The sequence below is a fragment of the Elgaria multicarinata genome, chromosome 20, assembly GCF_023053635.1.
Source record: "Elgaria multicarinata webbii isolate HBS135686 ecotype San Diego chromosome 20, rElgMul1.1.pri, whole genome shotgun sequence".
NCBI lineage: Eukaryota > Metazoa > Chordata > Lepidosauria > Squamata > Anguidae > Elgaria > Elgaria multicarinata.
The window spans coordinates 7,476,261-7,502,675 of record NC_086190.1 but is presented as its reverse complement, the minus strand read 5'-3'; the positions used below and the strand labels follow the sequence as shown (position 1 = coordinate 7,502,675).

Below are 26,415 nucleotides of genomic sequence, written 5' to 3'. Positions count from 1 at the left end.
TATAGGCTTATTGCCTTGGATACTGGAGGTAGCACATAGCCTTCAGGGCTAGTAGCCCCTGATGGCCTCCTCCTCCTCCTTTAGGAATTTATCCAACCCTTTTTAAAACCATCCAAATTGGTGGCCATCACTACATCTTGTGGTAGTGAATTCCATAGTTTAACTCTGCGCTTTGTGAAGAAGTCCTTCCTTTTATTTGTCCTGGATCTCCCACCAATCAGCCTGATGGAATGTCCCCAGATTCTAGTGTTTTGAGAGAGGGAGAATTATGTCTCGCTGTGCACATTCTCCACACCATGTATTTTGTACACCTCTGTCTCCCCAAAGCCTCCATTTTGTTTCTGTTTTGTTTATGTTTATGTTTGTTTTGGATTAAGTCAAATGTAATACTTGTATGTAATAGTAGTAGTAGTAATAATAATAATAATAATAATAATAATAATAATAATAATAATGTTTTAAAAGAAAGAAAATATGCCTTTTATTAAAAAAATTAGTTGCCAACCAGGGGAGTTAGTCAAGGAAAAGCCAGTAGGAGCCACCCGTCACCTGGAAGGTCTATTAAGAAATGATAGATAGATCCTTCTCCATGCAAAGCCAACACCCTGCCTATGGACGTATGCACAACCCTGTTGTGTACTTGAAACAGGCAGGCGTCTCCTGCAGCCAATAGGATGTTTTGTCTGTGCCCCACAGACCAGATGAAGTCACAATGGCTACATTTCTGAGTGGCCAGAAAAGGCTTTCCCAACACCAGGCCTCTCACCTTGCGAGAGACCCCAGATATGGCAGAAGGCAGAAATAGTGGCATGAGGAGAGTGGCATCAGCTGGCAGACTGGGCAACTGCAGCATGAACCACACTGGTGGTGCTGGTCTTGTGGTGGTGAAATTGCACGAGTTCCTTACCAGTGTGCTCCAGTTATTGCATTGTCACTTCACACAGGTGGTAAGATGAAGGAGGCATCACCTTTAATTCAGAATTAATTGCATGATACCAAAGGGCATGTTTATCCACCGTGTTGGAAAGGAATTGAGTCTTTTTTATCAAGAAAATTGGAGAAGTCAAGTGAGAGTTAAGAGAGCTAGTTGGCGGCCACATAATTTCTTTCTCTTCCTGAAGTTTGCATTATATTATTAGTTAACTTAACAACAGCAACATAATATGAATATCAGAAGAGTCCTGCTGGATCAGACCAAAGGCCTACTTAGTCCAGCATTCTAGAATGTTCCCATAGCCCACCAAGTGCCTATGAGAAGCCCACAACTTTTCTCTTGTGTTTCCCAGGGATTGGTATTGAGACACTCTGAGCATCTCTACATTAAGGAGAAATCATGCTGCTTACCTGGGGCTTTGAGCTTCCTGCTTTTTTGGCACGATTGTTATGGGCTGCATTACACGAGCAGAGAGGGGCAACCACGTAGTTTGAATTGAATACTTCTCCTCCAAGTGTGCTCCATTCACTAGTGATGGAATATCCCATTTTTTCTGGATATTACCACATTAAAAATGGTTCTTTTAATAGCGGGATTTCCAGGGGATAGCATGGGAGATGTCCTGGTCGTTGATGACGTCATGTAATGGACCCGCAATCTTCCATGAGTGGCCACTGTCTCTGATACTGGAGGTAATATACAGTAGCCATTGATAGTATGACATCATTAACTCAGAATTCTCTTAAAGGCTGGCCACCAACGATTGTATAATTATATTTATTCTCTCTCTCTTTCTCTTTCAGCAGCCTTCACCTTCTCTCCTCTTCTCAGCCATTCCCTAATCTGCTCATCATGAGTTCTAGCCATAAAAAGGGGCAGCCAGCAATGCTCAAGCCACGGCCTCTGGGCCTAAGTCAAGGTAAAGAGCCCCAAACAGCCCTTTTTCCTGTACCAAAATACCTCCATATGACAGAAGGTGGCTCACATGCGCATTACTTAAAGGGAGGAAACACATCACCAAAGGAAAGTACAAAAAAGGGGCACATTTTTGCATAATATTGGCATGTGCAAATTTAGAAATAACGACTATAATTTCAATAGAAATACAACATTTCTCCATAATGGGGTGAGTGACCAGTTTACCTATGTGGCCTGCTGTCCAGGTGCCAACTGTTGATGGGCAACTCCGAAGACCCTGCTGCTCTTCCTCCTTATGAATCTTTGACTTTAAAGTAGACTTGGTTTAGGCCCCTCTTCAAAGAGAGGATCGTTTTCTCTGCCAGCTCTTCAAAAAAAGAGGATAGTCCTCTGTAAAGTAAGACACCTGGCCACCTTAATATAACATCATGAGTGTATAATATTCCAGATCCAGATCCTTTCTGTTCTGGGGGAAGCACGTATAAAAGAGTGAGAGACCAGAGCCAAGGGACAGACCGAAGCCAGACCAGGTCAGGAGTTTATGGAAGCAGCAGAAAGAAGCAGCTTAGGTTAAAAGAACGTGATTTTTTTTAATTTTATTTTTTGGCAACTCTTCTTTTCTTTCAATGCCTTTGTAATGGACTGGATGAGGGCTAACAAACTGAGACTCAATCCAGACAAGACGGAGGTACTGTTAGCGGATGGTTCATCTGTCCGGCGAGGTGATGTTTGCCCTATCCTGGACAAGGTTGCACTCTCCCTAAAGGATCGGGTCCATATTTTGGGGGTGCTCTTTGATCCAGAACTGTCATATGAGGCACAGGTGAACTCAGTGGCAAAGAGCACCTTTTAACAGCTTAGGCTGATATACCAACTGCGCCCTTATTTATTTATTTATTTATTTTGTTACATTTATATACCGCCCCACAGGCGAAGCTCTCTGGGCTGTTTACAACGGAGATAGCCTAGCTACAGTTACCCATGCTCTGCTAACCTCTTGTTTGAATTACTGCAAAGCGTTATACGTGGGGCTGCCTTTGAAAACGGTCCGGAAACTTCAGCTGGTACAAAACAGGGCAGCACAGTTACTAAAGGGACTAGCCGACGAGACCACATCACGCCAGTCCTTTTCCAGCTTCATTGGCTGCCAGTCCAGGTCTGGGCCCGATTCAAAGTGCTGGTATTGACATTTAAAGCCCTAAACGGCTTGGGGCCAGGCTATCTGAATCATAGAATCATAGAATAGCAGAGTTGGAAGGGGCCTACAAGGCCATCGAGTCCAACCCCCTGCTCAATGCAGGAATCCACCCTAAAGCATCCCTGACAGATGGTTGTCCAGCTGCCTCTTGAATGCCTCTAGTGTGGGAGAGCCCACAACCTCCCTAGGTAGCTGATTCCATTGTCGCACTGCTCTAACAGTCAGGAATTTTTTCCTGATGTCCAGCCGGAATCTGGCTTCCTTTAACTTGAGCCCGTTATTCCGTGTCCTGCACTCTGGGAGGATCAAGAAGAGATCCTGGCCCTCCTCTGTGTGACAACCTTTTAAGTATTTGAAGAGTGCTATCATGTCTCCCCTCAATCTTCTCTTCTCCAGGCTAAACATGCCCAGTTCTTTCAGTCTCTCTTCATAGGGCTTTGTTTCTAGACCTCTGATCATCCTGGTTGCCCTCTTCTGAACACGCTCCTCCCATATGTACCTGCCCGGACCCTAAGGTCATCCTCAGGGGTCCTTCTCCGCGAGCCCCTGCCAAAGGAAGTGAGGCAGGTGGCTACCAGGAGCAGGGCCTTCTCTGCTGTGGCACCCTGGCTGTGGAATGAGCTCCCTAAGGAGGTTCGCTTGGCACCTACATTATATGCTTTTAGACGGCAGGTGAAGACCTTTTTATTCTCCCAGCATTTTAACAGTCTATAAATAAATGTTAACTTGGTGTTTTAAATTTGTAGTTTTGCATTGCTGCTGTTTTGATCTGGTTGAGCTTTTATATTGTATTTTATATTATGGTTTTATACTGTTGTTTTATACTTTGAATGGTTTTATTTTTTGCGAACCACCCAGAGAGCTCCGGCTATTAGGCGGTATAGAAATGTAATAAATAAATAAATAAATTTGTATCACTCACCTCTACTGAATAAATACCTTTAGTTGCAATGTGCTTGTTTTACTTAACTGATAAACTGTTGTGTTAAGCCACAAGTGTCTGGTACACACCTACAGCCCAAACCCCACCTTACTGGGAAGGTAAGAAGAAGGAAGGTGGAATTGTTAAGGAGGCATAGATCTTTAAAGAGTTGCTCGGGGAGCCCAGGTCATAGAAGGAACCCTGACAACAACCAGGCCAGCAAAGCCCAAGAAACAGATGGAGAAATTTGATGAAATTTCTCTGCCCGTAAATAGGGTGAAGAATTTTGAGAGGCTGTTTCTGCACAGCTCTAATAGACAGTTCTATGAGCTCACAGGGAACAATTTCATGAAGCCTCACACCTGGGGAGAGGGGGAAATCATCACTGGCAAATGGGATGCTTGAACAGAGGGAGCGGGGAAAGATGTTGACATGGTATGTAGTGAGAGGGGGTGGGTGGAGTGTAGGGTGACCCTATGAAAAGGAGGACAGGGCTCCTGTATCTTTAACAGTTGTATAGACAAGGAAATTTCAGCAGGTGTCATTTGTATATATGGAGAACCTGGTGAAATTTCCTCTTCATCACAACAGTTAAAGTGCAGGAGCTATACTAGAGTGACCAGATTTAAAAGAGGGCAGGGCATCTGCAGCTTTAAATGTTGTAATGAAGAGGAAATTTCAGCAGGTTCTCCATATATACAAATGACACCTGCTGAAATTCCTTTTTCAATACAACTGTTAAAGATACAGGAGCCCAGTCCTCCTTTTCATAAGGTCACCCTAGTGGAGTGTAAATGAGCATTCAGCTAGGAGGCCTCACAGCGTTTCAGAAAGGGCTTGCATAAAAAATGGGGGGAATGGATGAGCTGAGAGAGAGAAACATGAGGTGCCGTGACAGAAAAGGCCCTGCCCCTATTGTGACCCACCTCACCTCAAAAGATAGAGGAACTCTAAGAAAGGTTCCTGCTGAAGGTTCATATGTGAGCAAGTGGTCCTTCAAATCACACGAGGGCATCGCTTTCAGAGAAGCAACAAAAACATTGCAGCTGCTGGTAGTTAAGGTGGGCTAGTTATTCTTTTGATCTGGGCCCCTTCTGAACAGTGGCTGGTCTGCTTCTATCTCTCTCCTCCTGACTTTCGTCTCACCCCCTGCTCCCAGGTTTAGCTGAGTTGTACATGGAAGAGCTACTCTGTGATGCCACCCTCGTCGCTGATGGACATAGGTTCCCTTGTCACAGGTAGGACATGACATTTCTGATCTAGAAGGACTTGGGTTCATCTCCAGGTAAGAAGGATCAGGGAACAGGTGCCAAGATATCACTGCCAGGCACTGAGTAAGATGGATGGATGCTTTTGCACAGCTGGACCTAGAGCACCAGCCAGAGTCAGTCTAATCGGGCAACATTTATGCATGCCTTGGATACACCATTGTTAGATGGTTGCAATGTAGACCCTTGAAGCTTCCATTGGTGCAAAATGTGGAAATTAGACTTCTACCTGGTGCCCGGTATCATCCTATCACCCTGAAGGCTGCCAGTTGTTTTCTGGGCCCAACTATCTCAGGAATCGCCTTTCTCACCTGATCAGTTACTAAGATCAGCAGGCGAGGGTGTCCTTTTGAGGACACCCTTGCTGGCAGAGGCTCATTTGCAGAGGCTTTTCTTCTGCGGTGCTCCCAAACTCTGGGGCTCACTCCCTTTGGAGTACTGGCTAGTTCCCACACTCTCTGCATTCAGGAAGGGAGTCAAGATGCCAGCCACGGCCCCCTGCCTGCCCATGGGACTTACCTGAAGCCTCTGCTCCTGCCAGCAAGCTGCCCATCCTCCAGAAGAGCTGCCATCTTCAAGAAAAATGGTGGCTCTAGCCTGCCATAGATTTACTGTTGAAAACTATGGTGGCAGGAAAAGGCAGCAGCTCATCAGATTTGGGGGTGAGTGGGGGAGGGGAGACCTATGGACTCCTGGTCGGCCTTATGCCCAGTCAACCCGCTTTGGATTCGGAATCGAACCTGAAGTGGGCTGGAGTGGTTCCGAGGCACCCCCGAGTTGAATCGGGCTTGATTCTGAAACTTGAAATCCGTCTCCAAGGTGAACCAGAGCTTCAGAACTTGCAACTGGGTTTTCCCAACTTTGCCCCTTGTTTGGACTAATCTCTCATGCCGCTGACCCCTCAAGCTTGCCTGTGCTTGACTCAGACCCTGCTTTTGGCCTGCCCTTCGGACTTTGTGCTTCTGATCTCTGCCTGCCTTCGGACTTTGCCCCAGGACAGAGCTTGACCCAGCCATATAAGAGGACAGTCCTGTGCTCCCCTCCACTTAAATTCTGGCTTAATGCACAGTTTGCCAGAGCTTTCCATTCCCTCCATTCACATGTATGCCGGGAAGAAAAGACAGGAAGCAAATGTCGGTGTAATCATCATGGACCACTTGAGCAGTGTTTTCTGGAACCAGGGATGAAGGCCTCACTATCTGTTGGGGCCACCTCTACTTGGGAACATCAGAAGCTGCTTTATACCAAGTCAGGCCAGTAGTCCACTTTGCCCAGTATTGTCTACAGCAAGGGTGGGAGAGTTCAGGCCTGTGGGATCTGCTTCATTTTTACTAGGATCCTGAGATCCACCAACCAGACCCTGGTGTAAGAGACAGACGTTTTGAAGTGAAGAATGCAGGAATTGGTTTTGAGTGCCAGAACTGAGCAGAAGTCATGGCCCTTTTGTCCTAGTTACCCTGAGTTTTCTTCATTTCAGCAGGATAATTTGGGGGGGGGGGGGTAAGGAAAGGGGAAAGGAATTTTGTTGCTTGGGGACAAAACATTTTCTCTAATGTCGCCAGCTTTGTACCCTTCTTTAACATTGGCAAACACTGCCAAGTTTAAAAAAAAAAAAGAAGTGTGAATTTCAAAGGATAACTGTGTTTTGATCCTCACCGTAGTTAAAAAGTGCAAAATTAACAGAATGAATTTCTCCCCGTCCCAACTTTCTTGCCTGCAGAGCACTGCTGGCAGCCATCAGCCCGTACTTTCGGGATATTTTCATCAGTACCTGGGAAGAGTCCAATGGGAAAGAGGTTCTGCTAAAGGATGTGGCCCCATCCGTTGTCGAAAGCATTCTTAAATACATCTACACAGAGGAAATAGCACTCACACTGGATCTGGCCCCATGCCTCTTTGCAGGAGCGAGCCAACTACAGATTGTTCCTCTCCAGAACATCTGCTGTAGGTAAGCCACTGGGTTCTCCTTTAACCATCTACACTATGGCAGTGCACACACAAGAGTAATTTGCAACATTCATTTATTTGTTTACAAAATGTGTATCCCGCTCCATATCTGAAACAGATTCCAGAGCAGTGAACAAAGTAGTAAAACAGTAAAAGATACTGGTCATTAAACAGGGTGGTCATGATGGTTCTTAGCACACCAGGGGTAACAAATCCCATCTTTCTGGGTTTTTGAAAGCTTTGAGTTCTTGTGCTAATTCCAAGTCTTCTTTTTCATAAGGTGGATTCAAATACTGAGAAATGGGCTAGCTCCAATCATGGCAGCTTGTTTGTAGACAAATTAGCAATTCTTTTGGCAACATCACTATTAAAATTGAACTTAAAAGCACACGCCACTAGGGTGACCATATGGAAAGGAGGGCAGGGCTCCTGTATCTTTAACAGTAGCACAGAAAAGGGAATTTCAGAAGGTGTCATTTGTATATATGGAGAACCTGGTGAAATTCCCTCTTCATCACAACCGTTGAAGGTGCAGGAGCTATACTAGAGTGACCAGATTTAAAAGATGGCAGGGCACCTGCAGCTTTAACTGTTGTGATGAAGAGAAAATTTCCCCAGGTTCCCCATATATACAAATGACACTTGCTGAAATTTCCTTTTCAATACAACGGTTAAAGACACAGGAGCCCTGTCCTCTTTTTCATATGGTCACCCTACACACCACAGAATGCCAATAAAAGTTCTGGCTTTCAGTTAAGGAATGCTTCCTAGAGTAGAGTTGTTTTCAGGAGTTACCAGAAGAAATACGAAGTTGGCGCCTTCCTGACCTCCAGAGGCAGGGAATTCCATAAGCGGGGGGCCACCACGCTGGAGGCTCTTCCCCTGGTAGACTCCAATCGATGATAGGTCTATGTGGATCCACCAGGAGCATGGCCTCGGATGACCTCAGGCACTCTCTTGGGTATCCTGGTCCCAAGTTGTTTAGGGCTTTGTACACTAGTTCCAAAATCTTAAACCAAGCATGGTAGCAAATCGGCAGCCAGTGCAGTTCCCTCAGCAAAGGAGCTTCAGGCTGAACAGGGGCAGCTCTTGACCACGGCTGAACTGCTGCCTTCTGCACATGCTCCAGCTTCCAGAGCAGCTTTAAGGGCAGCCCCACAAAGAGTGAGTCCATGCTGTTCAATCAAATTCCATGGAGCATCCAAACTGCCTCTTGTGGACTTAATGGAGATGGTTGCCATCAAGGAACTGGGTTTTCTTCAGCAAAAGGGGAAGAAAAGGTGATAATGAGGAACTGCTACTGATGCAGTTTAGTAACCTGCTATCATTGTATCATGGAACATTAAATCCAGTCACCTATGAGGAATCCAAGTTTCTACAAAATCCTAGTGAGGTTGCTGGAGATAGCCAGCTCTGAGGAACTCTGGGGAGCGCGGGGGGTGAGTGGGAATGTACCCCCCTGGGGTTCCTCAGATTGCTAACCAGTGATTGTCTGGGGCCTTCCTGGCTTTTGTGCCATTCCCCCCCCCCCATTCCAAAAGGTTGAAATCTCTCTCTGAAGCCTTGGTTAGTTAAAGTAAGAGCGTTATGCTAAAATATGCTGGGGTGGGTGGGTTATATCTTAGCTCCAGCCCTTTTGCCTTCAGGCCCACCTTCTTTTGCCTAAGAGCTTTTCTACATTAAGCAAAAACCCCACATCCCTCATGGGCTTTCTGCTTTCGGTTTCTTTGCGAGATTACAATGGGCTCTTTTACACAGCGAACACATGGTTTGAATCAAGGAAAGTCCTTCCTCAGTGAGTTCTATATGTTTGTTTGTTTCAATTTACAGCCACTAGATGGCACTGTCTCTGCATTTCACCCAGCCAATAGATCAGAATAATGTCCCTTTTTGCTTTTTGAAAGCACGTTAAAGGGAGAAAGCACGGGAGACATACTGGAAGTTGACAATGACATGTAAAGGACCCACTAACTTCCATGAAGGACCAATCGCTTGTGTAGAGAAGCCCTTTGGCTCTGCCCTTTACTGGAATGCAGGGTGATTTTCTGAAATGAAATCTAGCTCTTGGGCTTATGCACCCCTGGCCTAGATCCAGGAAATCAGGATCCTGGCCAGCTCCCTCTAAAGAAAGGGTCAGCAGTTGGATCAAGGTGTGTCTAAGCAAGGTAAGGATGTCACTACAGCAATTCTCTGAAGGGCCATGTGGATTTCAGTAGTCCCACACCCAGGGTGCTGTCTCTAGCTCTGCTTTTATTGAAGTTGATGTGGCTTAAAGGAATGGTGCCTTATTTCTCTGTTATAGATTCTGGTGGGACAGGGGAATCTCCTGTCATCTCTGGCTCTTGGGTAAGAGGTGAGGGTTCTGAGTAGGGAGAGTTCTCTGAGTAAGAGGAACGGGGAGGGCTATCTCCCAGCACTTCTGACATTTTCTGTAACACAGGCGTTTCCAGAGTCTCCTCCCCCAGGTGATTCCTGCCCCTCAGACTTCCCCATCCACATCAGGGACCATGGCCCAAATCTTCAGCTCCGACAAACTATTGGTGGCACACCTGGTTTGCCAGGTCGTGGTCTGTCTAGGCACTTACAAGACCCAGACCTGCTTACAATCAGCAAGGTGCCTGCACTGTGTACCTTCAGAACATTGCCATTCAACTGCCTCTCTTCTTCACACAGTACATAGTTAAACTTTGGAATTCATTACCACATGATGTGGTGATGGCCACTAATTTGGATGAGTTTAAAAGATGGGTGGATAAATTCCTGGAGGAGAAAGCTATCAATGGCTACTAGTCTTGATGGCCATGTGCTTACCTCCAGCATCAGAGGCAATACACCTACGTACATCAGTTGCTGGGGAACATGGATGGTTGGGTGCTGTTGTACCATGTCCTGCTTGTGGGTTCCTGGTTGAGAGCCGGTTGGCCACTGTGTGAACAGAGTGCTGGACTAGATGGACCCTTGGTCCGATCCAGCATCGTTCTTCTTATGTTTTTATGTTCTTAAGTTCTCGTCATTAAAAGATCTAGGAGTGACAGGCTAAGCAACTAATTTTCCAGATTGCGTGGGAGCCAGGAAGGTTCCTTGGGGGTCCTGTACATCCCTGTTCCTCCTTCTCTCCTTTTCCAGGTTCCTTGTGATGAACCTCTCTGTGCAGAACTGCTTTGAGACGTATCGTTTGGCTCACGCCCATAAGAACCGCGCCCTGCTTTACGCCGTCATACAGCTCCTCATCAAGAACTTTGACAGGGTCTTTGAGGAACGTGAGTTCCTCCATCTGGAGCTCAGCACACTTGTCACCCTGATATCCTCCAGTGACCTTGCCGTGGCTTCTGAATTCAGCGTCTACCAGGCCGTGCGGCGCTGGGTGCAGGGACAACCCGGCAAGCGCAACCCCCTGCTCAGGGAGCTGATGCAACATGTCCGCCTCCCGCTCTTGAGCTTGGAGGAGCAAGACAAGCTCCAGAGCGACTTGGACCAGTGGACGGACCTCAAACTCGAGTGGGAACTGCTGGACGGGGAGGAGAGGTTGCGCCAGAGTAGGGGCCTCCGGCAGGGCATGTACAAGCCGCATATTCTGTGCGTCGACACCCAGATGTGTGAGTACCAAGAGTTGGAGGCTGAAGAGGCGCACATGGGCTGCTACGATCCTCAGGCTGAACTGTGGGAGATGCTTCCTGGCTTGCACTCCTTGACGCATGCTTGCTGCGCCTCAGCTGGTGACAAAATCTATGTCTCCGGAGGCGCTTATAGGAATTCTTACTCTACGGCCGTCTATGAATTCAGCTCTTTCAACAGCCAGTGGTTGGAGCTACCCTCCATGGATGTGCCCCGGGCCGCGCATGGCTTCCTGTTCCACAGCCAGAAGCTCTTTGCCGTGGGGGGCTGGTGCAAATTCCAGAGCTTTCTTAACTTGGCTGAGTGCTTTGATTTCGGGACAGGGGAGTGGGCTCCCATGGCCAAGCTTCCGTTTGCCCTGAGCCACCCGGCTTCAAGCGTGTTCCGCAACAAGTTGTACTTCCTCGGTGGCGCGACGGGCATCTCGAGCCATTGGCTGTTCCACAGAGGGTTCCTGATCTACGAGGTCAGCTGTGACACATGGACTCGGGTACCTCTGGCTACTGGGTTCTTTGCCGCAGGAGCAGTAGCCATGGACAATGGGATCTGTGTGGTCGGAGGATACTCTGAGAAGAAGACCCGGGACTGGGTAGACGGGGCCCTCGTACCGGAGAACCGCCACAGTTCCCGCAGGTGCATATTTGTCAACGAGGCTGGCAAGGTGAGCCACGGCATCGTCACCCCCAAATTGCCACGGGGGATTGCCAATGCAGGAGTGGTCCGCTGCGGCAAACGGATCTATGTCCTGGGTGGGGAAGACTTAACCCAGCGCTACAAAACGATTTACCACTGGGCACCCGGCGAGCCCCGTTGGCATCGGTCCACTGCAGAAATGCCGGTGCCCCGGGAAGGCATTAGCAGGTTCGGCTGTGTTACCCTGATGAGGCCCAAAGCTCACATCCTTCAGCTTTTCCAGGTTGCCTCTCTTGTCCCAGTGGCTGTCATCAGCAAGTAGCCGGTCCCTGATGGGCCCGTCTTAAATTCTGAGTAAGTGAAAATCTGGCACGTGCACGTAAATAAATTATAGTGAAATTACGGCTGACCCCCATCGACTTGCGATGAGCCCAGGTCTGCTGTGCTTTGAACAACAAAACTACGATATGCAAAACAAGTGAAATAAGGAGATAAGAACAGCTTTGAAGCTGGATCAGGCCAAGAGTCTATCTAGCCCAGTATCCTGTTTCTGACAGTGGCTGATTTTGAGAAGCCCACAAGCAGGCTGAATGCAACAGGCCCGAGGTTTGTCAACAAGCAACTGACATTGGGCCTGTTCAGACAACAGGCTAAGCCAAAGTTAGGCCGCTGACGCTTTTGCAGCAAATGGCTAGTGAGCATGTTTAAATCATGGTTATGTAGCCACCGTGGTTAGGAATGGCTCACATGACACGCTAAGCCATAATGTTTGGCTCAAAGTGCTTAACCACTGTGGCATAGCATGTTGTCTGAACAGGGTCATTGTCTTGCAGATGGAGGGCCTGCATATTGATCGTGGCTCATATCCAGGATGGCGGCCTGTCCTCCAAATGTTGATCAAATCCCCTTTTAAACAAATTGCTTGCTAAATGGCTGTTGAGCCGTGCATCCCGCCCTGCATTCCAGCAAAACCGCTGCGTGGGTTTTGGTGTGAAAGAGGAGCATTTGTAATTTGTCCATCCTGTGAAGATTCACCAGCATTACTAGTGTGGATGGAGAAAATCTTCCTGCGTCAGATCTTAAGAAAGGCAGGATTTGTGGCGGGAGAAATCTACTTCTACCATCCAGTTTCCTTTTTTGAGCCTGAAATTGTAGTACCCCTGGTAGTTCCAAGGGGGCAGTCAACCACCAGCAAAGAACCTCCGCGAACAACCCAGAACATCACTTGCCAAACCTGGGGTAGAATTTAACAAGCCACCATACGTCCTGCAGAGCTCCCTTGAAAAATCGCACGCCACTCTGCTGTAAAGACGTCTGATCTTCAGGCACGCCAGACCTCTTTTCTTCCCTCTCATAAAAGGAATCCAGTGTTTCAGACATGCCACTTCCACCTGGTCCGGCTCTCTAGATCTGCTAGCTGACATGACTCCCCCCCACATATATCAATATGGGCACAAAGAATACAGACTCCATAGCCTAAGGATGGGGCAAGCTATCACTTGGAGTATTAATGGAGCGCTTGGGAAAGGCTACAGTTCAATCCCTCCATTCCATATGGCTGTGTCCAGACAACACAATAGTCCATGGTGGTGGGGATAGTCAACTTATAGTGGGTTATCTAGGGGGTCCTCCCCACACAACATGTTCCTACACAACTGTGGTTGGTTGGGGCTGGCCTTGAGTGGACTAATACTCAACCTGGCATTTGACTGACAGGGAGGAAGTAGTGGGTGCTCTTTTCTTCTTTTTTTAAAAGCAGCAGGGCTGGTTGCACAAGCACAAGGCCCATCTCCATGAAAACTAAATTAAAACACACACAACTGAAATCCCCCCTCCCCCCCCAACCAATTGCCTAGGGAGGTCGTGGGCTCTCCCGCTCTAGAGGCCTTCAAGAGGCAGCTGGTCAGCCATCTGTCAGGGATGCTTTAAGGTAGATTCCTGCAATGAGCAGGGGGTTGGACTCGATGGCCTTGTAGCACCCACCCCCAACTCTACTAGTCTATGATTCTACCCTACGGTGACCATATTTTGGAAACCAAAAAGGAGGACAACATGGTCGCCCCCAAGGGGGCGTGTCCAGTACCAAGGAGGCGTGCCTACCCGAACATAGCCTTGGTCACATGTCTGATTTTACAGCACACATTTAAGACAAATCTCTTCTACATAACATCTTAATGTTAAAATCACTGAAATAAAGAACAAAGGAGAGATTCAATGTATCTGAAATTAACTTCACTCACTCCTACTTTTGTAGGTTTTGCTGTACTTTGAAGCTTTTGCTATACTCTGTGTGTTACATTCTCCCCTTCCCTCAAATATCTTTTCTGACTGTATCTTCACTCATTGCAAGCTGCTGTTGTTGTTAACAGGGTTTGCTACTGGCCCCAGATCTGTTTCAAATTTGGTATGGCTAAAGCTCTACCTAAAAGCTATCATGGTGCCAACTTTCAGCTCTTTATTTTTAAAAATGACAGTTTAAAAAATAATATTTTTAAAACCTCATTTTTAAAAATGTTCCTAAAAAATCAATGGATGAACAGGTCTGTTTCAAATTTGGTATGGCTAAAGCTCTACCTAAATCCCATCATGGTACAAAGTTTCATCTCTTTATCTTTAAAAATGACAATTTTAAAAATAATTTTAAAACCTCAATTTTTAAAAAAATCCTAAAAAATCAATGGATGAACGGATCTATTTCAAATTTGGTATGACTAAATCCCTTCCTAAGAGCTACCATTGTGCCAAGTTTCATGGCTTTATCTTAAAAAATGACAGAGTTATAAGCATTTTTGTTAATTCCCATTAGAGCTGCTCTTTGGGGGGGGGAAATCAGGATTTCCCCTCCCCCTCCCGGATTTGCCATTGAAAACCCGGGCAAATCCGGTCATATGGTCACCCTATTTTGCCCAGGGGTGGCAAAATTGCCACTGCTCCCACTGATGGGCACAGAGTCACACCGTGTTGCTCTGTGCTATTTCTGGTGCCATGCTTACTCACGAGTAAGCACAGCACCAGGGGGGACAGGCACCTTGGTTTTAACCAGGGTTTCTTTATCCCTGGGAAAACCTGTGCCTGCCCCCTCTGCCCCCAGGAGTCCTTGTGCAGTATTTCTTGGCTGTCTCTGCTGCACTTATGGGGCTTTCAAACTGCTAAAAATAACCCTGGAAACAGGCAGAGACGCTTGTTTTTGGATCAAGATCCGTAATTAAAACTGGCTTCTGCAAACCCCTCTGACCTGCCCCATTCTGGAAATGAGCATTTCTGCTTGGTTTGGGCTACATTTAGCAGTGCAAAAGCCTGGTTATGAAGGCAGTTGTATCTGCAAGTGCATACACTCAATAGAATAGTACCCATAGTGCTGTGTAATAAAGAAATATTGATTGATCGGTATCAACTCAGCCCTATAGATAATTGCTTGGAAGTGAGTTCCTCTGACTTCAATAGAATTGAATCCATGTTAAGTGTGCGTAGCACAACTGTTAAAGAAAAAAGGACCTGTCTGAAAATGAAAAAGAGGGTAAAAACTACAACACAAAACTATTGGTCAGGAAAATGCTGGGGTGGAAACAAAATTCCTATGGACATCTCATATGGATTAAATAAAGTTTGGTCCATTATGGAAATGGAAACATTTGCATATTTTGCACAACAAAAATGTAAAAATCCAACTCTCCTGTAAGACCTGCGTGCTGTTTGTTGATTACAAGGATATTTAAGGACATTTGAGCTGACTGCACCCTTCTGCACAATCTCATTTTAGTTTCCTGTTTTTGTATCTGCCTATGTTTCACTCTTAGGATCATTGTCAGAAGCACTAAAGTAGAGCTGGGGAAGCTGCGGCCCTCCAGATGTTAGAATCATAGAATAGTAGAGTTGGAAGGGGCCTACAAGGCCATTGAGTCCAACCCCCTGCTCAATGCAGGAATCCACCCTAAAGCATCCCTGACAGATGCTTGTCCATCTGCCTCTTGAATGCCTCTAGTGTGGGAGGGACCACAACCTCCCCAGGTAACTGGTTCCATTTGTTGGACTCCAATTCCCATCAGCCCCAGCCAGCAGGGTCAATGGTCAGATATTATGAGAGTTGTAGTCCAACAACATCTAAGGTCCACAGGTTGCCTTCTTGTTGCTTACCCACGGAAACTGCTTTGTAAAATGGTTCGCCGACACTTTTGAGCCCGAGTTGAAGGATGAGATTCAAGATGTATTTGTTTTAGAGGTGGGCAACCCTTTCAAGTCTCTTGTTGGATTGCCTTGGGGTTGATAATCAAAAAATCCAGAGGGGAAATCCGAAGTGATGGCCAACACACCCGTGTAAGGATTCCAAAATGTGAGGTAAGAGAGATTTGCTTTATTCAGTTTAAAACTCCAATTCCCCACCTGTAGCATATGTGAAGGCTAGGAACTGTCCTCTAAGCCTAATTAGCCAAAGCCTTTCAACTAAAGTGTGGTGTAGTAGCTACAGTGTCGGACTGGGAGTCTGGAGATCCGGGTTCTAGTCCCCACTTGGCCACTTTGGGCCAGTCACAGACTATCAGCCCAACCTACCTCACAAGGTTGTTGTTGTGAGGATAACATAGAGTGGAGGAGGGTTAAGTATGCCGCCTTGGATTCCTTGCAAGAAAAAGGTGGGATATAAATGCAATAATAAATAAATAAATGGTTTCTGCTATGCCCGGCAGGGTTTTACCGGATGACTCCTTCAGGGCGGATCCTCTCGATCCAACTTCAGAAATGCAACCAATCTGACAGACCCCCTCCCACCTCCTCTCAGCTCTGCCCGCTTGACCCTGTGGTGGACTCGGGGAACTCTCAATTCCGATTCCCCCACCCCCCACCCCGAGAAAGGCTGAGTTCCCAGTACAGAAGGGGGAAGACGATCTCTGGGCCTGGGCCTCTCGTTCAATTAGCTCCTAGGAAGATTCCTCCCTGACCCCTGGAGAGTCTTGGGGAATTTCCTCCCCCACTCTCTGGCCTCATCTACACCAAGCAGGATATTGCACTACGAAAGCGGTATATAAAAGGCAGGAGCCACACCAAGCAGGATAATGCACTATGAAAGGGGAATATGGTCTGTGTCTGTGGGCCCCAACAGTTGTCAGCGCACTTCAATACCATTATAAAGCAGTTGTGTGGCTCCTGCCTCTTACATACCACTTTCGTAGTGCAATATCCTGGCTGGTATAGATGAGGCCTCTGTCTTTCCTGAGCTTCTTCTAACTCTGCCTCCAAGTCGGACTCAGCACCTGAAACCAAACCAGGGAGCCTGGACCCCATCTTAACCACTCTGGCCATAGCTGGACCTAAGGTTTATCCCTGGATCGTCCAGGGGTCAAACCTGTTCATCTGGGTGACACACAGGGGATCCAGTGCTCAGGCAGGGGCAAACCCTGGATGATCCCAGGATAAACCTTCGGTCTAGCTGTGGCCACTGTCTTTCCCTTACACGGACAGCGAGGCAAGAGCAGCAACTGAAAGGGAAGACCTTTTCCCCCCCCCCCGCCCTCCTCCTTCCACTCTCTGCTTCTCCTCCATTCCCCTGGTTAACAATGGAACTGGTGCAAGGAAGTACTTTGTATGCATGCAGCAGCTGGTGAAATTCCCTCTTCATCACCACAGATAAATCTTCAGTCACAGTGACCATATACAAAAGAGGGCAGGGCTCCTGCAGCTTTAACTGTTGTGATGAAGAGGGAATTTCACCAGGTGCTGCATGCATACAAAGTACACCTGCTGAAATTCCCTTTTCCATGCAAATTCCCTTTTCCATTTCATCCTCGGCCTAAAACCTTCTCCACAGGGGTCCTTCTCCGCGAGCCCCTGCCGAAGGAAGTGAGGCAGGTGGCTACCAGGAGGGGGGCCTTCTCCGCTGTGGCACCCCGGCCGTGGAATGAGCTCCCTAAGGAGGTTTGCCTGACACCTACACTATATTTTTTTAGACACCAGGTGAAGACCTTTTTATTCTCCCAGTATTTTAACAGTCGATAAATTTAATTTTAACTTTGCTGTTTTAAATTTGTATTTTAAATTTGTATTTCTGCAGTGCTGCGGATTTTATCCTGGTTGTGCTTTTATACTGTATTTTATATCATGTTTTTATACTTTTTGTTTTATCCTTTGAACAGTTTTAATTTTTGTGAACCGCCCTGGGAGCTTCAGCTATTAGGCATTATAAAAATGCAATAAATAAATAAATAAACAAACTGTTAAAGATGCAGGAGCCCTGTCCTCCTTTCACTATTGTCACCCTAGATAAAGGAACGCAGCCCTCATAAATAAATAAATATGTTCTCCATCTCTGTTTTACAACACGGCTCGGTGGTGTGGTGGTGAATATAAATGACAAACTTAACACAAGTGAGTAGGCAACCACCAATCTTTCTGTTCTATACCTCTAGACAGCAAGTGCCTTCAGATTTCTTAGGCAAGTGATCCTTTACAAGCTGGGGCCATGGGAAGCCATGCAACTGAGCTCCCAACATCACTAGGAGTTCACCACCTCTATGGCAGTCAAGGCAACGGACGTCTTTCGGAAAAGCTCCAGGATGGGTTTCTTGGGCATCTTCATTGCCGTGCACCCAAAGCCACTGAGCCCCCAGCTGGTAAAAGGAAGCCTTTCCTGGCACTGAATCCACTTAGTGGCCCCCGGCTCCCAGTAGTAAACGGTGTTGTAATATTCCTCTTCATTCTCCCCTTCCAAGTTATTATACAAATAGGTGTTTTCTCCACCCAGCACATAGATCCGGTGCTTCCAGCGCACCACGCCGGCTCCTGCCAGCTCTATCGGCAGCCTGGGGATCGCGACGCTCTTGTCCACTCTGCCATCCTCCCCCAGGAAAAAGCACCTCCGGGTGCAGTGCAGGTTCCCCGCATCCGGCCATCGCTCGTTGTGGTGTCTCACCCGGCTGCGGAAGTAGCCTCCGACCACGTAGATCCCGTTGTTCATAGCCACGGCCCCAGACCAGTAGCTCTCCTTGTCTAGGAACACTTGGCTCCACAGGTCTGCGATGACTTCGTAGATCAGGACTTTGCGGGAGGCGTACCACGAGCCCACGGAATCCGTGACGCCACCGACGACGTAGAGTTTGTTCTTCAGCACCGCGGAGGCAAAATGGCTGAGGGCGAAGGGCATCGAGGCGATGGGAGCCCAGGACCTCTCCGCCAAATCGAAGCTCTCCGCCGTGTCCAGGTAATCCTCGTATTTGCACCAGCCTCCAATGGCAAAGAGCTTCTCGTTGCAGGCGAGGAAGCCGTGGGAGGCCCGGGCCACGGACATGGAAGGGAGCTGAGTCCAGCGGCCCCTCAAGGGGCTGTATTCGTGCAGCGTGTCTGAATAGGTGTCGTCCGTGTGGACCCCTCCCGTGACATACAGCTTGTCTTCCACGGCCACGCAGCGGGCGCAGTACAGGCATTTCAAAAGGGGCAGCTTTTCCCACGTTTCGGTTTGCGGGTCGTAACAGCCGACCTGGAAGTCCTTGGTTTTCAGCTCTGGGCCTTCCATGTTGAAGAGGTCCACACACACGATGCAGGAGGTGTACATGCCCCGCCTCAGGCCGTGGCTCTCCTGCAGCCTCTCCTGGCGGTTGAGGCGCTTCCAGCGCGGACGGAGGTCCCGGTAGCGCGCCATTTCAGCCTGGACCTCCTTCAGCTCCTCCTGGGTGAGGAGCGGGAAGCGCACGCAGGAGAGCAGCTCCCCGAGGAAGGGGAGGCGGCTGGCGCTCTGGGCCTTCACCCAGCGCCACACCGCACGGTAGACGGCCATCTCTGAGGACACGGCCAGGCTGTCCGAGGAGAGGATGCTAACCAAGGTGCTGGGGCTCAAGTCGAGGAAGCTCTTGTCGTCCTGGGAGAGGCGTCGGAAGTGCTGGTTGACCAGACTCTTGGCTTCTTGGAGCAGAGCCAGATCGCTGTGTGCGTAGCCCAGTTCATAGAGGCTGAGGCAGTTCTCGGGAGCAAGGTGTTCCAGGAGGTATCTGAGGAAGGGAAGGAAGAAGGTATCTGAGGAAGGGAGGGAAGCCCAGGTGGATGCCTGCGTTGAGCAGGGGGTTGGACTCGATGGCCTTGTAGGCCCCTTCCAACTCTGCTGTTCTATGATTCTATGGTTCTATGATCGCAGCCTGGCGGGCGGGGGGGCATCAGACATCACGGGCAGGGGGGGGATCAGACATCGCTGCCTGGTGGGCGGGTGGGGGGATCGGACATCACGGGCGGGCGGGGGGGATCGGACATCACAGGCGGGGGGGATTGGACATCGCTGCCTGGTGGGCAGGTGGGGGGATCAGACATCACGGGCGGGGGGGATCGGACATCACGGGTGGGCAGGGGGATCGGACATCACGGGCGGGCGGGGGGATTGGACATCGCTGCCTGGTGGGCAGGTGGGGGGATCGGACATCACGGGTGGGCAGGGGGATCGGACATCACGGGCGGGCGGGGGGATTGGACATCGCTGCCTGGTGGGCAGGTGGGGGGATCAGACATCACGGGCGGGGGGGATCGGACATCACGGGTGGGCAGGGGGATCGGACATCACGGGCGGGCGGGGGGATCGGACATCGCTGCCTGGTGGGCAGGTGGGGGGATCAGACATCACGGGCAGGGGGGATCGGACATCACGGGTGGGCAGGGGGATTGGACATCACGGGCGGGCCGGGGGATCGGACATCGCTGCCTGGTGGGCGGGTGGGGGATCGGACATCACGGGTGGGCGGGGGGGATCGGACATCACGGGCGGGCGGGGGGGATCGGACATCGCTGCCTGGTGGGCGGGTGGGGGATCAGACATCACGGTTGGGCGGGGGGATCTGACATCACGGGCGGGTGGGGGGGGATCGGACATCACGGGTGGGCAGGGGGGATCGGACATCATGGGCGGGCGGGGGGGATCGGACAGCACGGCCTGGCGGGCAGGGGGGATCGGAGATCACGGGGGGGGGAACAGGGGCAGGGGGCAGGGGGAACCCTTTTTTAAAAACAACAACAACAGTCTACCTTGTCACATTGCCCCTTTAAGGTAAAAAAAAATGGCCGACGCGATGGGGCTTTGCTTAACCCCATCACGTGTCACGTGTGGACAGGAGCGACAGCCCACACTACATCTAGCACGGGCTGGCCCCTCCACACGCCGGGATTTAAAGGTAGGTCTAGCAAGGCCCGTAGTCATAAGAACATCAGACCCTTGATCTGATCCACCCTGCTGGATCAGACCAAGGGTCCACCTAGTCCAGCGTTCTGTTCACACAGGGGCCAACCAGCTGCCCATGGGAAAACCAGAAGCAGAACATGACTGCAACAGCACCCTGCCACCCTTGTGCCCTAGCAACAGGCATACTTAGGCTCACTGCCTCTGATGCTGGAGGTAATCCTGAGCAACAGAAGACAAGATGTCACCTGAGAAAACTCATGTGGCTCCCAGCAAGCAACAGTCAATAGCAGTGCATTATTTCTTGGTTACCTGGAGCAGCTCTCCAGCAACGGAATGATCTGGAACCGGCTAGCTGCTACGAACAGGTCTTGGGCCATCTCTGGCACCAGGGCGATCTCTTCTGTGTAGTAATAGTTCACCACCACTTGGATAACGGCGGGATCCATGTCCTGCAGCAGAACCTCTCCATCCTGAGACTCTCGGAATGCGTTGGAGAACATGGCTCGGAAGTATGGATTGATGGCAGCAAGGAGCATCCTAGCCAACAGAGGGAGCAAAGTCAAGACAGGCACATGGGACACCCGGTTAGGGAGAATCACTTGCAACACAGGCCAGTCCCTGCAAGGGCGAGTAAGGAGGTGAGGATGTAATTACATCCCTGGGATGGTCCTCCCAGGAGTAGAATGGAAGTCTAGGGATGTGTTTTTTTGGTTTTTAACTGCAACCAAGGCCAGATCTACACCAAGCAGGCTATAACACATTGAAAATGGTTTGAAGACGGTATATGGAATGTGTCCAGGGCCCCAGCAGTTGTCAATACCATTATGAACTGTTATAAAGCAGTAGTGTAGATCCTGCCCAGGTCTACCTCCTCCTGCCATGGGCATACAGTGCAAAAATTAGCATTGCTTGCTGATTCACAGTCAAATCATGGGTATAGTTGCCACCAAATTTCACCTAAATGTGAAGGAGAATTTGAATGTTCCTGGTTGGGTAAAACATCTGATAAGTTTCAACAGGAGGGGAAAATAACTTCACTAAGGCAAGCAAATTGTCTCAGGGGTTTTCTACACAATTCTTGAGTCATGGGCACTCACCGCGTGGAATCAGAAATACAGGGAATGATGAAGAATCTAGAAAGAGATTCTAGAAAAAGAAAGCGCTAAAAGGATTCTGCGAGGCGTAGGGAAAGAATGACATTTCAGCGTGAAATGTCCTTCTTTTCAGTGATAACCCAAGAAATGTTTCTACTTGAAGCAGGGCACCCAATGCCAACAGTTTAAAACTGATGTCTGAACTGATTCAGACATCTGTTTCTGCTGTCATCTATCCATCCCACTAAATTCCACTGCCTGAAGCAGCTGCCTTGGTGCATGCTCTACCTTGTTTCCCATTTTACACTGAGAGAGAGAGAGAGAGAGAGAGAGAGAATGTATCAGACACCAAAAGCCTGTGATAGTGCAAAAAACAGAAACACAAATGCACAATACCTGTGACAAGGAAAGCGCTCACCCTTGGCCACAATGGTTGCATCACAGAGAAGTTGTTCCTGGTGCAACTGCTTCAGCCCTGTATGAGTAGAGAAAGGCAAATCCAGATGTAGGAGTGGAGAGAGCCACCCAGAGGACAGCAAACCAGATGCATTTTTTGGCAGGGGAATGTACACAGAATGAAACCCAGAGCCTCCGCCCCATGAAAGCCCTAAATGACCTAGGGCCAGGATACTTAAGGTTACTTGGGGGACTAGGGATGCATAAAAGGATTTTTTTTCCCAGTCTGCATTTTTAAGAAAACCAACCTGGTCCATACTTCCCAGATGAAAACATAGGAACACCATTACCCTTCCATTTTTACACATCACCAAATTTTCAATTCAGTTCTTGGTTCAGAAAAAGTACCCAAACTGTATAAATAACTTTTCTTTTTTTCTAAAGCTTTTAGAACTTGATTTTGATCTTACTTTTATACTGTTGGTTTTACTCTACCCTGTGCCTGTTTGGTGCATTCTCGTCCCCTTCTTATTGTTTTATTATGATCCTATTAGATTGTAAGCCTATGCGGCAGGGTTTTGCTATTTTATTGTTTTACTCTGTACAGCACCATGTACACTGATGGTGCTATATAAATAAATAAATAAATAAATGTGTATTTTAGGTTAAAATGCGTACAAAGACATGTCTCTTGTGTGTATGTGTGGCAGGATATTGTTCGAAATTGCTGTACACAACCTTGATGGCTTTTTAGCACATGAGATAGTACATAAATGTTTAATAATAACAATGACAATGATTCAAAAACAATGAAAAAAGATTTGCACTCCTTTTTTTCTTTTTAAAACCGATATGGAAATGGGACGGAACAGATTTATGAATGTACACATGTGACCCCGACATGGACCTGTAATACAGTGCTCCGTCCCTCCATAAAACAGCTTAGAATGACTGTGGCCCTGTTCAGAAGACACCTTAAACCACGGCTTTAACCATGGTGGTTAAGCCAGAAAGCCAGGCTGTGTTCAGAAGACACCTTAAACCATCTCTTTAACCAATGTGAGGTCACTGTGGTTAAAGCCATGGTTTAAGGTGTCTTCTGAACACAGCCCGGCTCTCTGGCTTAACCATCGTGGTTAAAGCCGTGGTTTAAGGTGTCTTCTGAACACAGCCTGGCTCTCTGGCTTAACCACAGTGGTTAAAGCCATGGTTTAAGGTGTCTTCTGAACACAGCCTGACTTTCTGGCTTAACTACCGTGGTTAAAGCCATGGTTTAAGGTGTCTTCTGAATACAGCCTGGCTTTCTGGCTTAACCACCATGGTTAAAGCCATGGTTTAAGGTGTCTTCTGAATACAGCCTGGCTTTCTGGCTTAACCACCATGGTTAAAGCCATGGTTTAAGGTGTCTTCTGAACACAGCCTGGCTTTCTGGCTTAACTACCGTGGTAAAAGCCGTGGTTTAAGGTGTCTTCTGAACGGGGCCTGTGTTTAGATAATAGCCCTATTCAGGCATTCTGATTCTATGTGGAATAAACGTGCAAGGAGGGAGGGTTGTGTAAGGACCACACCCCCTCTGTTGTCATGGGCTCCTTCCTTCAGAAAGTCACCCTCAGTGTACAGAGGGTGACAAATGCAATGTCCAAGGGGACAGAAATAGCACACTCCGTCTACTTGTGCATATACACAGAATCAGAACACCTCAATAGGACTCCCGATATTGAGTAAATAATATATTACTTCACAATGGCAGCGATGTCTATTGCATCCGAACGCCTGGAGTATTATTAATTTATTTAAATAATAAATTTAGATAAAATTTAAATTTACCCTCCGAACGTCTGGAGGGTAAGATTTAAGCAAGCACAAGTTGGGACTTTGCACAGTTCTGTCATGAGAGCCAGAAAGAGGTTAATTAGCTTGCCTTCTATAACATTTTGATTACAGTAACGATTTCTAATTATGCCCATATACTTGAATATGTACATTGGCATATACAAATTTATGCAATTTTATGTCCTATGGGCCTGTGACCCCAGATCTTTTAGGCACCTAGCACCACCCCTGGCATCCTATCTGGAGATCCTTGCAGAAAAAGGCATTTCACAAACAAGTCATAGACCAAAGAATAGGGTCGCTACAATAAAATAGATAAAATAAGCAATAGAGCAATGGAGAATACTTAACGCCATCATTTCCACTCTAGAAACAAGACCAGGTAATTCAGAATTCCTGAATCCAGGGAGGAACACAGATGTGGAGAACTTTATCAACGTCCCTATTGACTATATACCTAAGCCTAGATTTATTGACTCAGGGGGTAATGGCCACGTAAGCCCTTGCTGCTCTGAGATTTGCATCCATGAGTTGCCCAAAGTGCCTTGTGCTATATTGGAATCTCTTGTACAGATTTCATCAGATCAGCTGACTCAAAGGTCGACGCTCGACATTCTGATGGATTTAGCAATCACTTTTCGGGAAACTTTTGCAAGAGTCTGCGGCTGCAATTCCACCACCACTAAAAGCAACTGAAGAATGATCTATCGCCATCTTTGCCATTATTATTATTATTATTATTATTATCATCATCATCATCATCATTATTATTTATTACATTTATATACCGCCCCATAGCCGAAGCTCTCTGGCTGGTTTACAAAAGTTAAAAACAGTGAACATTAAAAAGTAATATAAAAAATTTAAAACTATAAAAAGCATAAATATCTCCTTTGCAAATCTCTTTGTCCTCCACTTTTTTCGCACGTCTTTTGAGCACCATTGCTAAGCTAGTCTCAGTGTTATTTCCCATCTAACCCTGCCCCAGACTAATAATTTCAGGCTTCCATTTTACATCAGGGTGCCCAACCTTTTCAGACCCAAGGGCTGCACGTGATACTGGCTTGGGGTTTGTGGGCCAGGGGCCACATGGACACACACTTGTGCACATATGCACACTCAGTAATCCATGTGAGGATCCCTATGGGAGGTTGTGAAGAGTACAGGCAATGGGGAATTTGGCAGTGGGGTGGTGGTCAGGCCTTTGGGGGTTGTAGGTGGCCCCAAGACACAGGTTGAGCACCCTAGCATTTCATGTAAGTATAGTAGAGGATCAATAATTAGGTTGGGGGTATATAATATCAAAAGTGTAATGGATCCTGATTTAATCATACTTAGACTACATCCATTGAAATCAATGGACTAGTTAGTCATTAAGCCCCATTGATTTCAATGGGACTACTCTAAGCATGATTAAGAGCTTTTCTACAGAAGGCTGTTAATCCACTGTATTTACTTTTGATTTCATTGTAGAATTGAGATCCAAGTACTACATGAAGAATATTTCCTTTCCAGCTTTTCTATCACACAACCTCTAGGCGGCATTGTTGTATAGTGGAATAGCACAACTACACAAGTGGAAAAAGCTTTTTTCATTTTCATAAATAATAACACATCCTCCCTGCTCTAAAAAAAATACAAGAAGTGCTGTTTAAAAACCAAAGTGAACCTGAGGATCACAATAGTGTCTAAAGAACCTGTAAGCAACTGTGATTAGGGAATGATGCGCGTAGAATAAATCTCATGTAGAAAAGCTCTACGTCTTGATCTAACCCATAAGTTTTACAAACACCTTACAAATTCATTTAACATATTTTATAACCACAAAATTTAAAAGCAAGCAGCTTAATGGCAACTCTTGAGCAACTAAACATGGAATCCTTCATATATGAAAAACAACCATGTGCAGTTTTGCCATTATTGTTCTTCCTCCGTGGTCAAGTAAAGTCACAAAGACTCCAATAATCAGCGCTCTTCCTCCTGGCCCAACAGTGGATGCAGGGTGGAAGGGGGGGGGGAGGTGTTGCTTAATGTAGACAAGCTCTTACCCTCCCGTATGTAGTGATCTAGAGGCTGAGGCTCCTCTACCATGATATCCACATCTCTGTCCAATGGTGAGTTCATCATTGCATTCCAAATTGGTTCCAGTAAGTGAAGCTGTATTATAAGTCATTCCTGCTGGAAGAACAGAATGAAATTGGATCAGACATCCAAATCAGGGGAGTCTCAGGATCAGGGCAGAGAGTTGTGTGCGAATGGCCTCTTGAAACTCTCTGCCCTATTTGAGGTCAAAGATATTGAAGGTGAGGGACCCTTTCACTGAATTTCTCCAGCTTCTCTAGAGTATAACAAGAGAATCCTACAAAGTGGCCTTCTTTTCATAGGGTGATCAAGGAGGGGGGAAATCTGAATATTTTCCTTAAAAATGTCTACTGCAAAATTTCTGCTCAGCTCCAGTGCAGGCTCTGTTTTGAATTGGAAAGCTACGCTCTGCAGTAAGGGCACGATGAAA

The 26,415-nt window shown here is 47.5% G+C and overlaps 2 protein-coding genes across 2 annotated transcripts; one reads left to right on the top strand and one right to left on the bottom strand.

The window, feature by feature from the left end:
- Positions 1-1,786: 1,786 nt before the first annotated feature.
- Positions 1,787-11,757, top strand: LOC134411534 (kelch-like protein 3). Its single transcript, XM_063145379.1, has 4 exons — positions 1,787-1,853; positions 5,132-5,210; positions 6,961-7,188; positions 10,314-11,757. Exons 1-4 carry the CDS (start codon positions 1,787-1,789, stop codon positions 11,755-11,757), a joined length of 1,818 nt encoding a protein of 605 aa, XP_063001449.1.
- Positions 11,758-17,919: 6,162 nt separating this feature from the next.
- On the bottom strand, positions 17,920-26,027 carry LOC134411529 (kelch-like protein 2). The gene is made up of 4 exons (XM_063145374.1): positions 25,952-26,027; positions 22,071-22,149; positions 20,890-21,117; positions 17,920-19,408 (listed from the first exon to the last, which is right to left on the bottom strand). The coding sequence occupies exons 1-4, from the start codon at positions 26,025-26,027 to the stop codon at positions 17,920-17,922; spliced, it is 1,872 nt and encodes a 623-aa protein (XP_063001444.1).
- Between the last annotated feature and the right edge of the window lie 388 nt (positions 26,028-26,415).